The sequence below is a fragment of the Bufo bufo genome, chromosome 4 (genome assembly GCF_905171765.1).
Source record: "Bufo bufo chromosome 4, aBufBuf1.1, whole genome shotgun sequence".
NCBI lineage: Eukaryota > Metazoa > Chordata > Amphibia > Anura > Bufonidae > Bufo > Bufo bufo.
Window position 1 is genome coordinate 598,298,567 of NC_053392.1, and position 14,867 is coordinate 598,313,433.

A 14,867-nucleotide genomic window follows, 5' to 3' on the forward strand; every position below is an offset into this window, starting at 1 on the left:
TTCCCATTTCTTACGGTATCCACCTATTCATCCAACAAAACTTAGAGGGAAGTAGCCGTTTAGTTTGTTACCCCAGCGCTGATGTCTTACATCACTCACGAGTGATATACTAGTTAATTATATTTTATTTTGAGGAGGACAACAGCTCCTTTCTAAGACATAGAGCCGCGGAATCATCCTGTCCTGGCTGATTTTTACATACTTAAACATTAGGAGCGCAAGGAGGTCCACCTTTTCAATGTATGTGAGGTACCTAGTGTGAGTGTATGGAGCTCCAGAAAATGTTATTTGTTAATAAGTTCAAAGACTTGTGTGTGTGTTAATGTATGGGAAATATTTCCTTATGTCTGTGTGAGCCAGAAATCTGACCTTGTGTGTGTTGCTAACTAGAAAACTGACTAGTAGAGGAAGGTCACACAGCCAAGTTTACTGTCAGCTTTACTTATGGAATCATCACAAAAACACAGAGAGGTGGGTGCTCTGGTTTTCGGTAAAAAAAAGGAGTGAAATTATTATATTCTGGATGTGAGATATAGATGTAGCAGGGTTAACACACAAACTCTTAACTCAAATTTCTTAACTCATCGTGTTATCTTGAAACAAAAGCAATTGAAGATGTTTGCTTAACGCATTTAGTTTAAATAACATGTCTCATAAAGCATGTGTGTTAACTCTACTACAGCTGTAGATAAGATCCTGTTGCTCGAGGCGCCCCCTCCTGCGTCAGGGCAGTCACGCCAGTGCAGGCACTGATTGAAAAAGCCTCAGAAGTAGTGTTGGACTACCCGGTGATTATGCAAACTCCCCATGACATACAGGGCATTCTCACACAGGTGCAACCAAAACATATTTCTATGGCTAGACAACCCTGACTCCAATGTGCCCTCCTCATCCTCAGGGTAGAACAGGTAGCCTTTTGTGTGATTTAGCTGAAAATAATCCTCATGATTGTATACAGTTGATGCAAGAAGAAACTTCTGGATTTTCTCATGTGCATGAAAAAACCTCTTGATAAGGCCTCATGCACACGTGTTTTTTCACTGTCAGTGATTTTGCTTCAGTTATGTTTCCTTGTGTCTTCCTTTTTTTTGTCTGACAGGGGAAAAAAAAAGGAAGGTTAATGAAAAGTGTAATTTTATTGCACCAAGATCTAGTAGAAAAAAAAACAGACACGGACGTGGATGACATACCAGTTGTGCATCCGTTTTTTTTGACAGACCCATTGACTTGAATAGGTCCGTCCTCCGTTTTCCACTGACAAGAATAGGACAGGTTATATTTTTTTGACGGACTGGAATCTCAGACGCGGAGAAAAAACGGAGGACTATCAGTTTCTTTTCACAGCTCCATAGAAATGAATGGGACCTCTGCTAAACTGTGAAAAATGACAGAACGGACGCGAATGCACACAACGGTCGTGAGCATCAGGCCTATTCCTGATTTTGAGCATTTTGTAGATGTAAGCAGGTTTATGGGAGAGGATGGCCGTTTCCACACCGGATATGCAGTGGTCACACAGCATGCCCAAGACCAGGATCTAGCTTCCAGTGGGTAGAACCGTGTTGTAATCCCAGGGGAGTATGATACCGATAGCAATCCCCAGAGTAAATATAGCTGTTCCCCCCACACATGAGATTAGACTCTATGTTGTGGGTGAAACAAATCAAGAACTGCTTTATTGAAGACCAACTCAGTATATATACAGTTCAAGAAGTCTAACATAACGCAATTAAAACATGAACAGCATGCAGTCATCCTCCCTCCCCAATATCTTAATAAATGAATAGGGAGAGAGGAGACACATGTGATGGGATTATCTGCTGAGTGAATCATAGGGTGATCTACTCATCTACACCGGAGTCGGCTACTCCTAGAGTCAGCTATCTTAATCCCATCACTAACACAGTCATTGGGAGTCTCAGTGCAAAGTTTAACCCTTTTTGTGTTGCTGGATTCTCACCCTGCACCTTTAATGGGCAATAGGAAAGATGTGGCATATAAACTCCACACATAAAACAGAGTTCATAGTTCCTTGTAACCCCAAAAGGTCAGAGGGGGTCTCCATAGTTCTGGGTCCATAGTCCGTAAGAAGGAGGCTAGCCCTCGAACTTCTCCAGCAGCCCCAGTGATGGTTCAGTTCATCACATTTCTCCCCTCCCAACAGTAGACTAACCAGGTACCTGACCTCCTGTCGGTCGGTGCCTGAGTTAGTTGAGTAGCCCACCCATAAACAAACACTGGTCCTGTTGAACTCTAGGGCCCAGCTCAGTTCTGTATGTCCCAAGCTGTTAAGTGGGCGTCTGCTACTCCTTGCTGCATTGTTTTTCTCAAGCTTGGAGATGTGGCTACTTGGAGGGCAGAGGCCAACTGCTCTCTGCCCAGATGTCAGCTTTTCCCCTGGAATGGGGTCATTGGGTAGTGCAGTCTCCTCCACTACCCCCAGGACCCGGTCGGGCAGCTGCTGCTGAGGAGTAGGACCGCCTGTCCTCCCTCCTGATACTTCCAGCTGCAGTTGGTCCTCAGTCCCATCTCCACCTGCCAGTTGGGGTTCTCCCCAGGACCAGTCTATGAGGTCCCTCTGTAATTGAGAAAAGGGACCAGCTGTCTCCTCTTCCGATATTTCAGGCTGCCGCTGGGGGGAGAGACCAGTTGTCTCCTCTCACTGTAGGGTAAGCTGACTCGTCCCGACTCCCGGTAATGTTGCCTGGTGCTGGGTAGTGGTACCGACCGTCTCCACTCTCAGTGAGGATTCTTGCTATAGGGGCGAGGGACCTCCAATCTCCTCTCACTGTAACGCAGACTGCTGCTGGGAAGAGAGACCGGTTTTCTGCTCTCCCAAGAATATACTTGGCCGCTGGGGAGTAGGACCGACTGTCCCTACTCTCGGGAACTCTGGCTGTAGCTGGGGATCTGGGCCGGCTGCCCAGCATCCCTGAAAGACCGGTGGAGAGACCTCGGTCCCATCTCCACCTGCCAACTGGGGGTCCTCCCAGGACCAGTCTATGAGGTCCCCTACCTCCGCAGCTGGTAGTGAAGCAGGGGATGCCTCAGTCGGGTCTTCCCAGCTGTAGGGTTGTAGGTCTGGGACTGCCACCCAGCTCTCCTGCAGTGTATATTGGGGCTGAATTGAGCTGAGAAGGTATTGGTAATCCTGCTCCAGCTCCCACTCCATTGTCACTAGAGATGCCAGATATAATGTCATTTGTGCCAAAAATAAACGCCACAAATTTTATAGCGTAAAAACAGTACTGATGTTTTTCCCTATCTTTCTCCCAGAAAGAGTTAATAAAAGTTAATCAGGAAGTCATGTGTACCCCAAAATGGCACCATAAAAACTATAACTTGGATTGAAGTTGACAATTGAAAATTTAAAAAAATTCCATGGTAGAAAAACATTTTTCCTCTGTAGGCTCTCTGCTGTGCAATTACAGATGACATCCTGAACATGACAGTGGCTTCAGCCATGTGTGAATTCACTGATGTGTGATAAGATTGCATTCTATTTCATTTTCCACATTCAGAACATGAAAATAATTTTTCCCTGTGTGGATTCTCTGATGTCTAACAATATGGTTAGCACTAGTGTTCAGCGAAGTAAACCATCTGAAGTGGAATTCAGTCTAAATTTCAGGAAAAAGCATAAAAATAATCGATTTTAAATTAAGCTAAATTTCCTCGGGCTTCATGATAACGAATCATTTTTCCTAAAATGGCGGCTGGAGTTGTCTTAGAAAAAACGGGATTTTTTTTTTTACTCACCTCATACACTTGCTCGCACAGAGGCAGTCCGCTCTTGACTAAAAAAAGACCCGTAGAGGGACCTGCGCTCAGTGTGATGAGGTCATCGTGCTCTCTCAGCATGATCACATGGTAAAGTCATCACGCTAAGCGCAGGTACTTAAGCAGGTCTTTTTCAATCGAGAGAGGAGCAGACTGCCTTTGTGCGAGCAAATGGATGTGCAGTGGCCCACTGGCAACGTCTGGGGTATCCCTTGCCCCTTAGGAGGTTTCTACGAAATATGTCCCTCTTATAGAGCAATGAATCGTGACGCCAGCTGCGGTAGCACAGGGCTCCATTTAGATGATGGAATGTACCCAAATGTAGGAAGGCCAGAGTGGTGTTAAATAGGCCACTATATCCCTGAACATGTTGTGTAGCATGTGTCACGGTGCTCCTACCTTTGGCTATGGTTGGAATCTCAGACGTGGTGGTACGAAGCAAGTGCTAAAGGGGTTGGTAACGTGGATGATAAATAAGAAGAATAAATGGAGTCCAGACTTGGTCAAACGTTAAACAGTTGGTTTACATCTAATAAACGGTAATCCAAACAGTTTCCAAACTTATCTTGGTTTCCAATAGGTTTCAGCAGGCGAATGGCAGGCAAATACTTTCTCTGCAACAAACTCCTCTCTGCTGTATCCTCTTTGTAGCTCTCTTAACTCAGCTATGCGAGTTTCTTACTATAGATAATCCTAGGAAACTCTGTCCTGGCTGTCAGTACCTCAAGCTCTAGCTTGGTTTTTGGCAATACAAGCCCGGGAGGGGACATGCAACCAATATGCACAACCTCCAGTGATAAGGTTGGCTAGGACAAACAGAACTGTCCAGACAGGACTATGTCTGCTGCCTTCCCCTAGGAGGGGGTTTCTCAGGGTCCTCACACAACCTCTCCTCAGGAGGGGAAAAGCTAGACTGCCTGCTAACTAGCTAAACTCCTCCTCTCCTTCTCCCTCTAGAGCAGCGGTTCTCAACCTAGGGGTCGATCGGCCTTTCCGGGGGGTCGCCGGTGCTTGTTTTGCGGCTGAGTAACTCAGAAGATACGATGGTATATTCTAACCCCCTGGCGTTCCCATGGTGACGGGGACGCTTGCCTGGGGGTTAGAATATACCATCGGATCTGAGTTTTACGAGCTCAGTGAGATCATAAAAACTCAAATCCGATGGTATATTCTAACCCCCAGGCGTTCCCATGGTGACAGGGACGCTTGCCTGGGGGTTAGAATATACAGGGCCACGCCGCTCACAGCAGTATATTTATAAACTAATCAGTAACTACTTTAACTTTAATCATTGCTCATTGCTGAGCTCTTTACTTGGATTATAATTTATTTGGATATCTTACTTTGTCTTAGCTCCGGTAATAGCAGGCAGTGCGGGGGGTGGCGCTCACTCACTGACGTCACGCGCCTGCTCCTCCCACTAGGCGGCGCAGGCGCGTGACGTCAGTGAGTGAGCGCCGCCCCCCGCACTGCCTGCTATTACCGGAGCTAAGACAAAGTAAGATATCCCATATCCAAATAAATTATAATCCAAGTAAAGAGCTCAGCAATGAGCAATGATTAAAGTTAAAGTAGTTACTGATTAGTTTCTAAATATACTGCTGTGAGCGTCGGGGAGGGAGATCTGTGGATGGCACTGTTTAGGGGAGGGGGGGATCTGTGGATGGCACTGTTTAGGGGGGGGATCTGTGGATGGCACTGTTTAGGGGGGGGGATCTGTGGATGGCACTGTTTAGGGGGGGATCTGTGGATGGCACTGTTTAGGGGGGGGGGATCTGTGGATGGCACTGTTTAGGGGGGATCTGTGGATGGCACTGTTTAGGGGGGAGATCTGTGGATGGCACTGTTTAGGGGAGGGGGATCTGTGGATGGCACTGTTTAGGGGAGGGGGATCTGTGGATGGCACTGTTTAGGGGAGGGGGATCTGTGGATGGCACTGTTTAGGGGGGGATCTGTGGATGTCTGTGATTAATTACTCTGCTTTAATTATGTTCAATTTGTAGCAATAAAAATACATCCTGCATATCAGATATTTACATTACAATTCATAACAGTAGCAAAATTAGTTATGATGTAGCAAGGAAAAAAATGTAATGGTTGGGGGTCACCACAACATGAGGAACTGTATTAAGGGGTCACGGCTTTAGAAAGGTTGAGAACCACTGCTCTAGAGGGAGGGAGAGAATGGACAATCCAGTCCATTCCCTGCAACTAGCACTGCCAAGTGTTTGCTTCCACCTGCTGGCAGACCAGGTAATTACATGAATATTTAACAGCTACAGGAAATACATATGCACATGGTGAAGATAAGTACACTACTGCATTAGATGACATTTATGTTAGCCTATAGGAAATGGTAGTGAGGTGCCAAGGAGTGGTAATGGCACTCCGGGTCATTACAGATAAGGTGAGATATTTATTTATTTTTATCCAAAAGGCCATATGTGCATATGAGTGTATTACCATGTTTAATGGCTGTTAGACGGGTGCACTTCAGTCAAAAGGCAGTTAAAAATGGTCTCATTGATTGATAGGCTAAATGGGGTTTTAACCTATTGATCCGTGACAAATTAATTCGGAACAAATCAAATTTCTTGTTGAACTTTGACCAAGCTGCAGAATTAATTTTTCAAAAGTTTGCTCATCTCTAGTTATCACATTCTGAACAATAAAATCACTTCTTTCCAGTGTGAATTCTCTGATGTTTAACAAGATTTGCTTTATGTTTGAAAGATTTCCCACATTCTAAACAAGAAATTGGCTTCTCCCCTGTGTGATATCTCTGATGTACAGTAAGATATGATTTCCGTGGGAAAGATTTCCCACATTCTAAACAAGAAAATGGCTTCTCCCCTGTATGAATTCTCTGATGTCTAACAAGACTTGATTTATTAGTAAAACATTTCCCACATTCTAAACAAGAAAATAGCTTCTCCCCTGTGTGAATTCTCTGATGTGCAACTAGATGTGATTTATTTATAAAAGATTTCCCACATTCTAAACAAGAAAATGGCTTCTCCCCTGTGTGAATTCTCTGATGTGCAACTAGATTTGATTTATTTATGAAAGATTTCCCACATTCTAAACAAGAAAATGGCTTCTCCCCTGTGTGAATTCTCTGATGTCTAACAAGAGTTGATTTATCAGTAAAACATTTCCCACATTCTAAACAAGAAAATAGCTTCTCCCCTGTGTGATATCTCTGATGTACAGTAAGATTTGATTTATGTGAGAAAGATTTCCCACATTCTAAACAAGAAAATAGCTTCTCCCCTGTGTGAATTCTCTGATGTATAGTAAGATATGATTTCTGTGAGAAAGATTTCCCACATTCTAAACAAGAAAATAGCTTCTCCCCTGTGTGATATCTCTGATGTACAGTAAGATATGATTTGCGTGAGAAAGATTTCCCACATTCTAAACAAGAAAATGGCTTCTCCCCTGTGTGAATTCTCTGATGGTTAAGATCTGATTTCTGCTGAAAACATTTCCCACATTCTGAACGTGAAAGAACATTTTCCCTTGTGTGACTTCTTTGATGATGAACACTTCTTCTGTGGCTTTTATTTTGCTTAACAGTCTGTGATGAATCAGAAGATTGAAATCCATCCAAAGGATCAGATAATAGACCTTTGCTGTGAACGGCTGAGGGTACATCTGAGATAACAGCATGCTCTTCATGTGTATCTGCTGTGACACGACAATCATCTGTTCTAAAATCTGATATCACGTGTTTTTCTGAGCTCCTGGTACAGTCATCTGCCAATAAATCTGACTTTTAGAATTTTTAAATAATAGAACCTTAAAACTATATATATTTACAACAGTTCTATATAAAGAAAATCCATACAAATTACAAGTCATGGAGCAAAATTCAAATATCAACTATGGTGTGACGAATACCATACATCGTGCCCGCTTAACGTTGCCTACGTCGAGCTCACGAGAAGCGGTATGGTCACGAGTTACCAAAAACGTGACGTTGCGCCCTCCAGAGGAGCAGGTAAGGTCAGCGTTGTACAGTTTACACATACACCTCCTGTCCATGCGGGCACAGAGAGGCAACAAGCTGAGAGAGCCTTTTCACTGCTGCAATGAAAACAGCGCTGTCTCCGCCCAGGTATCTGCCACCAGCTCTCGTTTGATATAAGCCCGGTCCGCTAACGGAATTATACAGGGTGAGAAACCAACCAGCAGTAGCTTATAACTAGGCCAAAACACGGACGTGGGGATTCGCGATCGAGATACAAGACAGCACAAGATTAAATTATATATTTAATCACCGTAAGGGCACACTAGAAATAAAATATACACAGGTAATATATACAGTGGTCTGAGGTTACAGATACAGGTTATATGGGTACAACAGGGTTAAGCAAAGTAAAAGTCAGTTACCGGGTAGATGAAAGTTCCTTTGGGTCATAAGGGTGGAATAGACCTTGGCTGCAGTCACGTGGGGGCAGTGAGGTCAACTGGTTCCTGGTCTCTCCAAAAACATTGGCACGATGTGACCCCCTTCAGAAAAGAGACCGCCCTCTGGCTTGCATGGGCTTATGACCTGTAGCCAGCCGCTCCCCTCCCCGCCTATGGTTAGGGTCCACCCCTCCTTCTCTGGTGCTAGGAGCAAATGACCAATAGGGCTCATAGCCCCAGACCAGAATGTCGCAGGAAGATGGTTCCGGGCCCAATTGATCCGTCTAGGCTCTGGCTACAACTAGAGTCCAAACATGGTACCGGTATTTGGTTTCTGTTGGGAGATATGGATATCTCCTTTCCCTGGCATGCCCCCATCCAACAAAGCCCATGGGCACGTACTTCGTGGCCACCGGGACACAAATATGTATGTTTGCTCCTGCAATGGCCGGGCGATTCATAATTCCTTATGAAATGTAGGTGCCAACATGTCTGGAAGGTATCCTTGATCCTGACAAGGCCTGATACCTCCTGCTGGGGGGTTTTCCTGCAGAATTTAGCTTGCCTCCAAACTGGTTGATTGAGGTGTGACCTTCTCCACCTGGGGCCTCCTTGAAGCCTGGACCCCTGGGGCTTTCTTCCTTGCCAGCTGACAATCAGATGGCTGGGGGGTGGGAACTTATTTTGCATGTACACTGATGAACATGCCAAAAGGTGAATCAAATGACAATCAGGGCTGGGGCTTTGAAGCAGGGCCCTCCTGTGGAGTTCACTACCTCTGCTATCTGTCAGCAAATGGGGGTGTGAGGACATGGCTGACAAATATTAATCCATATTCCTCACATATGAAAAAACGGATACCAATCTGACAGTAGATAAGTAGCCTGGACCAATAGATGATGATGTTAGGTCACCAGGCTGGTCACTTGTATTTTCCACTCTTGTGCTGAAGCCAGCATCTTCATAGGTTCACAAGGGATCTGTGAATCAGTGCTATAAGCTGGTGTCCGTCTCACACACTGACCGCTAACTGCACTTAAGCACAAAACACACCAGAAATTGAAGCTGAAAGCCCACCTTCTATCTATCTCACAGATGTAGTAAATATATTATTGCTCATATACCACATACATATAAATAATACCGCCATGTACTGTACATATAATGCTCTGTTCATATCACATTTATGGGCTCTAACATATACACCCAGGATGTAAACATTGAATTGATGTGTATGACAGATACAATACAGTGACATTTAACTTTTTTTTTTTACAGGATATAGTTGTATGGAAAACTGATGTATATAAGCCAGATGGAGACCAAAAGCCTCTGGACACATTTACCTTTTATGTTGGCAGTTTTCCCAACGTACAAACTAAACATATATTGCAACCATGATGTGATCCCAGCCTATATAATAAGATGGATTCACTCACACATAAAGGTCCATCATTAAAGTATAACTGTCATATATTTTTTGTTGTTGGAGTATTGGATTGTGGTGATTAATATCTCCTTGGTGGCCCTATTTCAACTTTTCACTGTGTATTCAATTACCCCTTAATTCCACATTTTTGTTCCCTGTACTGCCTACTTGTACCTGTGCTTAAAATAGGGTTGCTAGGCATGGTCCGTCTATCATAGACTGAGCACGCAGCGTGCAGGGTCACATTACTGACAGCCAGGGACTGTAGGTAAATGACTAAAGCCAGGTCCTCCCCAGCAGCTGATAACAATGCCTGGGCTGTGCGCACTTCTCCCTGTCCCTGCGCTTGGCAGACGCTCCCTCACTCAGTAGAGTTGAAGCAGCGCAGAGCAGGGAAGGGAGATCTGCCGTCTGCTCAGTGTATAAATGAAAGCAACATGTGGTAAGAGGACCCCTTTGTGCTGCAGGAGATTAACCCTTTAGGGGGGAGGGCTCTGGTTACTGACACTTTTGGGGGGCTATTGTTATTGGCTAGTGAGGGCAGGCGGGATTAGCCTCAGGGTGAGGGCAGTGGCGGCCATCTTAACTGAATAGTGAAATTGCAGTTTTATGCAGACTGGTTGGTAAGGGCTGAATCTTATTAAATATGGGGTAAGTCAGTCTAATAGTAACTGATTCTGGAATATCATGTTATTAGCAACTACATATATAAAAATTGAAATTAGGGTCTAAGTGTGACAGTTATCCTTTAAATTACACACATGTAAGTACATATTACATAGACACATACACAAATTACATGAATATACTGTACACATGTTGAGCATTACTCATACACATTACATGCTTCCACTGTGTGTGTGTGTGTAATATATATATATATATATATATATATATATATATATATACACACACACACACACACACACACACACACACACACTGTGCACCTGCCCATGGCAATCTCCGTGCTGAGCTATGCACGAGGCACAGCTCAGAATGGACAGAAATGGACAGTGTAAAAATCCTATTCACCCTAATAGAGCTCTATTAGGGTGAATAGTAGAAGGGATCACAAGATACCACATTCTAGTCCCCTAAGGGGAAGGGGGGGAAATAATAGTTGTTGTTTTTTCTTATTAAAAAAGTGAGAAAAAAAATGTGAAAAAAAAAAATATACACCAAAATGTTAAAGGTTTAAATCACTCCCCTTTCCCAATTTTACATATAAAAATATACAAAGAAAAAAAAAAATAAACATTAGGTATCGCCGCATCCGAAAATGTCTGAACTATTAAAAAAAATTGCTTGAATAACAATGATCAAAAAGTCGTACATACCACAAAAATGGTACCAATAAAAACTACAGGCCCTCATACAGCTCTGTAGACCAAAATATAACAAAAGTTAAAGCTGTCAGAATATGGCGATGCAAAGAAAATTTAATAAAAAAAAAAAGTTTTTATTTTTTTTTAAAGAAATTCAAATAAAAACTGTACAAGTTTGGTATTGCCACAATCATATTGAGCCGCAGAATAAGGACGTCAGGTCATTTTTAGTGCACAGGGAACGCTGTGATGTCAAAACCCCCAAAACCTTGGAGGAATTCTGTTTTTCTTTTCAATTTCACCCCACAAAAGAATTTTTTTCCCATCTGCCAATACAACACATAGGTGGCATTAAAAAAAAGAAATGTATCTTGTCCCGCAAAAAATAGGCTATGTGAATGGAAAAATAAAAAAGTTATGGCTATTGGAACATAGGGAGAAAAAAATTCAAAATGCAAAAATAAAAATAGGGCCGGTCTTTAAAGGGTTAATAAAGTGTGGTGAGAATAGTACAGTAACAAAAGTCATCATGATTCAATCAATGTACAAACTATACAGACATAGATCATTGTCCATAATTCAGTGAAATTCATATCTTGATCCTGTCATCTCAATATACGGGTAAATTGCATGATTAGTGGTAATTCATAAAGTGCATCTGTGCTGATGAATAAACACAATCATGTACATGGCTCCCCCTGCCCCGGACACCATGTGGATCTATCACGCTGCTGCCGTCCCTGTATTTTCACTGCTCATGACCCACCACGATATATACACATCACAGCGTGAGCTGCATATACAGATAGAGAATAACATGAAAGATGGCCGCCTGCATTCTAATAGTTACTGCACATGTGAATTGCCATTACAGTTTGCGCCTGCGCTTCTTTCATAAGAAACATGGAGCTTAAAGGATAACTGTCACATTTAGACCAAAATTAAAATTTTCAGATATGTAGTTACTAATAACAGGATATTCCCGAATCAATAACCATTAGACTGACTTACCCCATATTTAATAAGATTCAGCCCTTAGCAACCAGTCTGCACAAAACTACAATCTCACTCTCTTGTTAAGATGGCCGCCACTGCCCTCACCCTGAGACTAAGCCAGCCTGCCCTCACTACCCACAATGCATTCAGCTCCTCTCATGAACGAGCTTTTGCACCTCAACCAATCGGAGCCCTCCCCACTTAAACACGCCCCCCTCCTCCTTCCATCACATACACTCCGATCTGAGGTTATATTCTAACCCGGAGGCGTTCCCATAGTGATGGGGACGCACCTCTGACAGGGCGCTGCCATCCGCGGCACCCGAGGGGTTAATTGCGCAACTGCAGCTCCAGAGGTCGGGTTCCTTCTACAATGTTTACATTGGTGGGCAGTGTGCCCCCCCCCCCATTATTAAAATCATTGGTGGGCAGTGCGCCCCCCCTCCTCTCAGAATTAAAGGGACACTGACAGGCCGTTGGAGCATATAAAGGGACATATATTCTTCTATTGGTCTTAATATGCTTAATTAAACTATGCCATTATCACCCCTCGCTGCCTTTCCTTTACTTATAAAAAGTGTTTTTATCAATATGCAAATTACCTTACTTTGTGCCCATGACGCCGTCTCCTAGTGCCGCCCACCTCATTAGTATTCACTGCACTGGGCGGCTTTTTTTTTCTCCCGACGCGGTGAAATCCCGCGCATGCCCAGTACTATGTTCCTGGCATCAGCCTCATCTTGTCACTCCGCGCCTGCGCCGGATAAGGTCCCCGGCACCCTCCAGCTCCAGTAGAAGATAGTACAGGGCATGCGCGGGATTTCACTGCGTCGGGAGAAAAAAAAGCCGCCCAGTGCAGTGAATACTAATGAGGTGGGCGGCACTAGGAGACGGCGTCTTGGGCACAAAGTAAGGTAATTTGCATATTGATAAAAACACTTTTTATAAGTAAAGGAAAGGCAGCGAGGGGTGATAATGGTATAGTTTAATTAAGCATATTAAGACCAATAGAAGAATATATGTCCCTTTATATGCTCCAACGGCCTGTCAGTGTCCCTTTAACCCCTTAAGGACTCAGCCCTATTTCACCTTAAAGACTTGGCCATTTTTGCAAATCTGACCAGTGTCACTTTAAGTGGTGATAACTTTAAAACGCTTTGACTTATCCAGGCCATTCTGAGATAGTTTTTTCGTCACATATTGTACTTCATGACACTGGTAAAATGAAGTAAAAAAATATATTATTTTTTCCCATAAAAAAATACCCAATTTACCCAAAATTTGGAAAAATTAGCAAATTTCAAAGTTTCAGTTTCTCTACTTCTGTAATACATAGTAATACCCCCAAAAATTGTGATGACTTTACATTCCCCATATGTCTACTTCATGTTTGAATTATTTTGGGAATGATATTTTATTTTTTGGGGATGTTACAAGGCTTAGAAGTAAATCTTAAAATTTTTCAGAAATTTACAAATACCCAATTTTTAGGGACCACTACAGCTCTGAAGTCACTTTGCGAGGCTTATATAATAGAAACCACCCAATTCTATAAACTACACCCCTCAAGGTATTCAAAACTGATTTTACAAACTTCGTTAACCCTTTAGGTGTTGCACAAGAGTTATTGGCAAATGGGGATGAAATTTGAGAATTTCATTTTTTTTAAATTATCTGCCTGAAGAGACGTATGAGGGAAAAATAATAAATTAGAGTTGTTGCGATACCAAATTTTTGATTCGGTTTCGATACCATGAAAAAGTATTGCGATACTCGATACCATTCGATACCACGCGAAAAAAATAAACAAAAAAAGCCACGTGCATTCCTCATTTTTAAAAATGGCGAATCGCGCAGTTTTTATTTTATTTTTTCTGTTCCGGCATTCACCACCTAGATTTTTTTTTTATATTTTAATAGTTTGGACTTTTCTGACGTGGCGATGTAATATGTTTATTTATATATTTTATATGTGAAATTGGGAAAAGGGGGGTGATTTATACTTCATATTTTAGTGTTTTTTTTTTTTTTCACTTTTTATTTAATAACTATTTCCCCCCTTAGGGGCTAGAACCTGGGATCTTTCATCCCTTTTCCTATTCACCCTGATAGATCTCTATCAGGGTGAATAGGACTCCACACTGTCCCTGCTGCTCTGTGCTTTGTGCACACAGCATCAGGGATGTTACCATGGCAACCAGGGCTTCTGTAGCGTCCTGGCTGCCATGGTAACCGATCGGAGCCCCAGGCTTACACAGCTGGGGCTCCGATCAGAAGCTGCCACTGCACCACCAATGAGGGGGAGTGGAGAGGTCCCTGTGGCCACTGCCACCAATGATTTTAATACTGGAGGGTTGAGAGGGGCCGGCGCACTGTGCCACCAATGATTTTAATGGGATGGGGGGATTGAGGGGGGGGGGGGGGGGGCCCACGGCACCACCAATGATTTTACCCCTTTATACAGGAGGCGGGTACTAGCAGATCAGCGGCAGTTAACTGCCGCTGATCGCAGCTCCCTGTCAGGGGCAGGGTGCCGGCAATGCGATTCTGCTGCCGGCACCCGCCTCCTGTATGTGTTAAAGACTGACTACTGTATATGAGTCCAGACTTTCACTATTAGGCCACACAGAGCGGCGCCCAGCGATGTCTCAGCACTCACCATTTAGTCCTGGGCGCCGCTCCGTTCGCCCGCAGTGCCCCATTACTGTCTCCTCTCCTGCTCCACATGCTGCTGATTACTATCGGAGCGATGGGAGGAGACATCAGCTTCACTAGTGGGCGTTCCTTCTCCCTGGCTGTAGCGCTGTCCAATCGCAGCGCAGGGAAAAGGAACGCCCACTAGTGAAGCTGATGTCTCCTCCCATCGCTCCGATAGTAATCCTATCATTGGTGGCGCAGTGCGCCCGCCCCTCCTCCGCCTA

General features: G+C 43.7%; 2 protein-coding genes across 3 annotated transcripts in view; both read right to left on the reverse strand.

Moving 5' to 3' along the window:
- Positions 1–6,286: 6,286 nt before the first annotated feature.
- On the reverse strand, positions 6,287–7,296 carry LOC120999328 (oocyte zinc finger protein XlCOF22-like). Its single transcript, XM_040430196.1, has 2 exons — positions 7,276–7,296; positions 6,287–7,234 (listed from the first exon to the last, which is right to left on the reverse strand). Exons 1-2 carry the CDS (start codon positions 7,294–7,296, stop codon positions 6,455–6,457), a joined length of 801 nt encoding a protein of 266 aa, XP_040286130.1. The 3' UTR covers positions 6,287–6,454.
- LOC120999547 (gastrula zinc finger protein XlCGF66.1-like) overlaps positions 7,297–14,867 on the reverse strand; it is a 107,606-nt gene continuing 100,035 nt past the window's right edge. The window contains exon 6 of one of the 2 annotated variants that reach the window (XR_005778544.1): positions 7,297–7,539. The gene's annotated coding sequence lies outside the window, so the exon portion shown is untranslated. Of the gene's footprint in view, positions 7,552–14,867 lie in introns of both variants that reach the window. The other variant, XR_005778545.1, reaches the window with a different exon arrangement.